This window comes from Penaeus chinensis, chromosome 11, assembly GCF_019202785.1.
Source record: "Penaeus chinensis breed Huanghai No. 1 chromosome 11, ASM1920278v2, whole genome shotgun sequence".
In the NCBI taxonomy this organism is placed as follows: Eukaryota; Metazoa; Arthropoda; class Malacostraca; order Decapoda; family Penaeidae; genus Penaeus; species Penaeus chinensis.
In genome coordinates, this window is record NC_061829.1 from 25,154,003 (window position 1) to 25,160,878 (window position 6,876).

Here is a 6,876-nt window from a genome sequence, read left to right on the forward strand (position 1 = left end):
GTATTGGACCAACGGCGATATTTCATTGGAGAAAAAAGCAATGCATGTGGGTGTTTTCCACAAGCCACTGATAAATCTATAGTTCAAAATCCGCACAAGCTGATCCCCATAGAACAGACGTCCTCGTGCTGCGACTGGAACGGAGTGGTTGATCTCAGAACCTTCGTTACATAAGTATTATTACCCGGCCTGCATTTGTTACAAGGAAAAGGCAAGATTTTACTTTCTTTTTCCTCCTTCCACTTTGACTTTTTGAAGAGGAAATTCATATGGAATGAAAAACTATTTAAAGAATTGAATAAATAATTTTACTATAGGAATGTTATACATTATTTTTGTTTTCTGAAAGGTATATGGATTCTAATAATATACAGACAGTATCTGAATAGGCATTTTTTCTATATCAGTATAAATCCACCATTGTCGGTTTCCACTGTTGGCAACGTACACTGCAGCCACTCGTTTTCTTTTTAAAATGTCATCGGAATCAATGCGCATTTTTTATTTATACAATTACCTTTTATGGAGCTATGTAAGATTTCTGAGTTAACTCAAGTCACATTAGCTATACAATTCAATAGTTCGACCAAATCATAAACTTTGAGGATGTTTCACGGTACAAGTAGTTCTCTCGGAAAATAAGATATTATTTTTATACAAAAATAATCATACGCTATGACGGAGATCTTGCATGTGTTTATTTTTATAGACGTGGAAATCATTATTTTTCTTAAAGGGGCATTTTTCAAATAATCTTTTACATTTAAACACGATACAGAACGTACAGTTTTATAAACAACAGTACTCTTTTGTAAACTGATTCTCTCTTCATTTGCTATCACACCCGGTATACTCTTTCATGCTCATAATACGTATTGACCAAGCAGTACAGAAATCGATATAAGTTAAGGAAAGAGTCACGCTGATGTAGGAAAATAATTATACTTTTATTTCATGTATCTTAAGTATCACTAATCAATAATATATTATTTTTTTTAGATATTGCTCTATAGAATGTCTCTACCGTTAAACAATAACGAACGAAAACGGCACTTTCCTGTGAAAATCAATTAAGATTCGCCAGAAAACATTTCGGTTCATTTGTGGATAAAACCAAACAAGCATTTTCCCAATGTCCGCCGGCTTCAAAGCCTCGAAGCAGTGTCCGCCGCCGTTGAAGTGGCTGACGTTCGCCGCCTGCGCTAACAGGCCCGTTATGTAGACGTCGTCCACCCACAGGAAAGGGACAGTCCGACAAGCGTAGAGCAACCTCGGTACAAGTTTCGTCCGCAGGAACCAGACACCCCCGGAGCAGTACGTAGGATATTCGGCGTCCGGAAATTCCCATTCCTCCACCTTCCAGCGACCAGTCCGCAAGACGGGCTCTACTTTGTGATTGCAGATGAAGCGGTCTTTAGATGTTTCGTCGAGCGCGTTCAGCCTCTCCATGTAAGTGAATATGTCGATGAAAGTGTCATCGTCAGAATGGAGAGTCCAGGGCACTCGACCGCAGTGTTCAGCGATCCACGCCAGGGCGGTCAGGCCTTTGTACGTGAGAAGATGATAATCGTCGTCGTAGTCGCCCTGCGGGAGAAAGGGAGAAACATATGGCTGTCCACACTATTGTATAGTGTTCTGCAATGTACCTTGAACTCTGCAAAGGGAATTCCCATAGGAATAGATACTTGTAAGTATTATGATTTCGGAGAGTAATATGTATATGACTTAAATCGCTGGTATGATTAATACATGGTCTCACCTGGACGATGTCATGGTAGCGCTGGCTTTCCTCCTGAACAATCTTCCTCTCCCTCTCGTCCTTGGCTCGTCCCACCATGAACACGGCGGCGATGTCGACGCCGAGGCCAGACGCCGTGGCGTTGGCCCAGGTGGAGCGGGTCTCTTGCCTCTCCTGCACGCGGCTGATGGCCGAGTGGACGTACGCGATCACCTGCAGGCGAGGACGCCGCCGGCAGAAGTCCGCCTCTTCTATCAGGAATACTTGAGGTGCTTTTGCACGACCCGACTCAGATTTCCAATTTTCACCTCTTTTTGCCCAACCCTGCTGGAAGAATGTTGGTTTTATTAAATAAATAATAGAATAATTATGAACTATGTGTTGCAGTGACAAATTGTGAGATCGTGTCACATTACACTAATGCGACAAATAAACATACCAGCGGGGCATTATAAAGTATGTAAATACTGCAGGCGGAAGCCAATAACAACAATAAAGTATGAAACTGTATATTTTCCTGAAATTGTACATGTTTTACTTTTTCCCGTCTTGCTTACACAAAATAAAGAGTAAATAGAAGAGGTCAGTAGACTCTCACTGGGTAGAAATGATGTATCAATATCAGTGAGTAAAAATCTGCGTTCACATTTCGCTTGTGCAATTCCACCAGAATATTTATTACACATAAAATTCCATTAAAGAGAAGCAGATGTGACTATGCCTTCAAATTTTGATATGTAAATCTTATTACACAGGTCTGGACTGAAGAGTGATTTGTACAGATTTTGAGGAATATTTTTTAAAAGAATTATCCTTGTTGAAGAACTTTTACCTATGTTTTTGACTTCAGACAAATAGGTTACGCAGCTCTTCCTTATATTTGTTCACAGTAAATATGTATTCCATTTCAATCCACTTTATTCTTCATAGCATTACATTGAGTTTTTTTCCGTAATAACTTCGCTGTTTACGACCTGAGCAGCACGACGCAATATAAATCTTCCTCTTTTCCTGTACACTTTTCCTTTTTTTTTTTTTTTTTTTTTTGTTAAACGCTATCATATCGCGATGTAAAGAAAATCAAATTATCGGAAGATAACTAGAGTTATGGTAGAAGCAGAGCGTGATATCGGTTGTCGTAACTCTGTGAAGATATATTCGTCTTTCTTTCCGCCTCGATAAGAGGAAGAAGCCTTGAAAAACGAGAGGTTGCTATTAAAAGTGAGTGCTTTAGTTTATAATAAATATAGTTTTTGACTAAGTAACAGACAGTTAACAAAGTCAATGGCGATACTACTTTAGCAGAAAGTGATGATCACGATTAGAGAAATCCACTTTTAGAATTATAGAATATAATTTTCTTGTTGCGTTCAAGGAAAAGTGCTTTAAACAGTGTGAGATCGCTACTATTTCTGTGTAATGGATGCCTGAGGATAGTAATTTCGCACTATTACTATTTTTAAAGTAATTTATGACGATCATATGAAAGCCGGGGAGCGCTCATGTTGTGCAACAAGGAAGCTGTCTGCATGTGAAAGAAGTTTATGAAAGTATCGTACACGTAAACGTCGAATATCGAGAAAATAATTATATAAGAATGCATGAAAAATGTCTCTAGGTGAATTGAAGCAATATATGTCGTAGAATCGTTGTCCTTACATTAACGAGAATGAAACAGCCAACGCCGAGCCTGAGCTTCTCTCGACCTCTCTCGTGTCGGCGTGAGGTATAACGGATGGAGGCAGAACGCAACGCCCTACATGCATTCCTTACTCCTCGTCCCCCTTGACTCAAGGTTGACCATGCCTGGGGGAAAGGCCTCCGAATGCCTCTCCCCCAGGCTTTTGGAGGGAACGTCTTTCAAGATCAGTTTATCACTGCAGGACGATATTTCAGCGTGGACTTAAAACTGTTAATTAGTTACAATAAAGATTATCTTAAATAAAGTGAACAGTATGATAACACACCCCTCATGTAAAGTATGTAGATCTATAAAAAATCAAATTACATTTCTGTATAGCTATCTTACTACATCTATATTTATATTTATGCATCATTATCCATATTTACACCTGTATCTGCCTATTTATCTATCTACCTGTATCTACCTATAGATACACATATTTATATGTATATACATACATACATGTGTACACACATACACACACACACATACATACACATGTATACATATGTGTATATAAACACATGTATATGTATGTATGTATGTGTGTGTGAGTGTGTGTGTGTGTGTGTGTATGTGTGTGTGTTTGTTTATACACATATATACCGTCTATGCCTTTGTATAAGTCGACACCTGAAGCATAAAAATCTCTCTCCAAAGTAAGGGGTCGTTACGGTTAGACGGGTTACTCTGTGTCAGAACTCGCTTGCGACTAAAGTGTTTTAGAATAAAAATGTACTTCAATTCTTTAATAGTTACCGTAGTTTATGGCTGTGGAAATGGAGCTGCTTTATTTGGGGGGTCGTCTTATTTGAAAATTATAGGCCTACATCGTATGTATATAAGTATATATATATATATATATATATATGTGTGTGTGTGTGTGTGTGTGTATGTATGTATGTTTATATTTGTACATGTATTTATATATACGTACATATATATATATATATATATATATTTATATATGTACATATATGTATATATACGTATATATATATGATGATGATGATATATATATATATATATATATATATATATAGAGAGAGAGAGAGAGAGAGAGAGAGAGAGAGAGAGAGAGAGATAGATATATGTAGTGTATAATGTATATGTATATATACATATATATAAGCCTATACATATATACACATACATATGTGTGTATGTGTGTGTGTGTGTGCATGTGCATGTTCCTGTGATTACGTGTCACATACATTTCTTTCAGAACGCCGCGGAGCAGCTGGTCCCCACGCAGGTTCCTGGAGGTGCAGAGGCGGGCACAATTCACTTAACAAACTTTCCTGGGTCCCAGTCATTCCGCTACCCCGTAATCCATTTAATATACTACCCAAAGTAGCATCGGAATATGGCTGCAGCAAAGCCAATCCCACCGTCACCACAAATACACAAGGCAACATATAACTTATAACAAAACGAATTAATCTTCGTCTCTTTTTCCAAGGAAGCGTCATGGCAGATGCACCCAGTGTTACGGTGCGACCCTTCGTGAGGCAAGTACGAATATTTCTAGTACTTTCCTCTTTGGGTTATACTGCGTCCAGGAAAACACACACACAAACACGCGCACACTAGGGTGTTCCAATAATTGTCGATTTTCTAAAATTTGCTCGAATCCCGGGGGCAAGTTAAGAAATAGGCGCCTATGAATTCTGAGTTTGGAAATGTATTTTTTATCTTAATCAAAGAATATCTCGCATTCTCTAATTTCAATTGAAAGTTTTAATAAAATTATGATTATAGACACCGCATCGAACGCCAAATAACGCCTCGTTTTCTGTTGTCGGTATATCTATTTTATTTTTAAAATACCTCAATATTATACTTTTCTTTAATATTTTTACATAAAAATTATTTCTATTATAAATTAATATTATATAAAGTTCTTTAATTGCCATAAGACTAATTTTTCAATTAGTAGGCTTGACTTCTCTTTATTTTGGTTCTCTCCCACCGAATGGGGCTTGGGTCGCCGAGAGCATGCTTTGGCTCTCGGACTTCTCACTTCGCTTAAATGATTTGAAGTAACATGTTCTATTTAACAAGAGGCTATAAAAGGAAAGAATTCTAGTAATGATTTTATTTGGAACATTATATATTGCATACAATATAATTTTCATTCTACTCCTTTGTTTACATTGCCATATCTCCGACTGCGCCGTTCTCTAGTTTCTGTTACAACAACAATTCTGTTTATGTCTTCACATTTTTTCATGTCTCCAATCAGTCTTTCACAGTTTTGATTATGGCCAGGTATTAATGAACTTTTGGGTTTCCACATATCGATTTCATGCATATCATAGGCCAAGTATGCAAACTTCATATTATATTGCGCCCCTCTGAGAACTACTCAAATATTTTATCCAGATGGGCACTATTTGTTATTTCCTAGGTGTGGTTTCTCCAAAATTTACCTTTAGAACACACACCATAAAAAAAGATTAATCATACAGGGTATTATGATCTAATTTCAACCTTAGAGGTAACTGAGAGAAAGGGTAATATCAAAACACTTAATAAGCTTACAAATTTTAGTTAACATTAGGAATCATAAATCATTACACTTTTACAATAATATAAACATACTTTTACCAAAATATTCAGCTACTCCAACTTGTCACTAGTTGGTCTTCTCAGCTGTCTTCTTTTCTTTTCATCCATCTCCTGGGCTCCCAAGAGATATTTTCTTTCCTATTATTGTGCACAGCACCAGGAACCAATAAATCCCAATCTTCAGCAAAACCATTAAAAAAACAAAAAATATAAACTAAAAAAAATAAACTAAACAATAAACAAAAAAATAAACATTATAATAAACTAAAAATTAAACCCATTCCTAGAAAAGAAACAATATTCTAGTTTAGGAATGATAAACAATATAATGTTATAAATCTAAATAAGTATTTCGTAAAAGAACAAAATATATCTTGCAAACAAACAAATTACGTATAGCATTTATGTTATTATACATGATCTGAGTAATTGTATGCACATTCTAGTAAATTTTGACTAAACATCATTTCAATAGTATACAATTATAAATGTTAAGAACACTTACGCTTTGAATGGGTTTTAAATTCTTAATAATAATGAGAGAGACACATCTGGATGTTGTTCAGTGCCAGGTGCCAGCCTCCAGCTGTGAAGAAGACATACTATTTATCTCTAATTTCTAGTTTGATCTCCAATATTTACAGCCCTTTTGTTCTATAAATCAAATATATAGTATCTTATGACTTTATTAATTATATAATTACAGTTGAACATTCTTTCTTACCTCGGATATTTCATGATAATCTAAAAGACTTTCAGGCTGTTGTATGGCACTCTTCTCTGATCTCTTTCTCTCTCTCTCTCTATGGTTATAGCAACAGTATCAGGCTTTAGTACTGTATATATTTCAAAATTTAAAGTCTACTCAGATCACATATAGTAC

General features: G+C 36.3%; 1 protein-coding gene across 1 annotated transcript; it reads right to left on the reverse strand.

Moving 5' to 3' along the window:
* Positions 1-377: 377 nt before the first annotated feature.
* On the reverse strand, positions 378-4,996 carry LOC125030764 (beta-1,3-galactosyltransferase 5-like). The gene is made up of 3 exons (XM_047621029.1): positions 4,637-4,996; positions 1,760-2,062; positions 378-1,584 (listed from the first exon to the last, which is right to left on the reverse strand). The coding sequence occupies exons 1-3, from the start codon at positions 4,892-4,894 to the stop codon at positions 1,027-1,029; spliced, it is 1,119 nt and encodes a 372-aa protein (XP_047476985.1). The 5' UTR covers positions 4,895-4,996; the 3' UTR covers positions 378-1,026.
* Between the last annotated feature and the right edge of the window lie 1,880 nt (positions 4,997-6,876).

What these genes read in the sequence shown, in the direction of transcription:
- LOC125030764 (XM_047621029.1), bottom strand. Translation starts at nt 4,894, where the DNA reads ATGACGCTTCCTTGGAAAAAGAGACGAAGATTAATTCGTTTTGTTATA. An exon ending in CGCGGCGTTCTGAAAGAAAT is followed by an intron (nt 2,063 to 4,636) that starts GTATGTGACACG and finishes TTCTTCCAGCAG; the next exon opens with GGTTGGGCAAAAAGAGGTGA. An exon ending in GCTACCATGACATCGTCCAG is followed by an intron (nt 1,585 to 1,759) that starts GTGAGACCATGT and finishes TTTCTCCCGCAG; the next exon opens with GGCGACTACGACGACGATTA.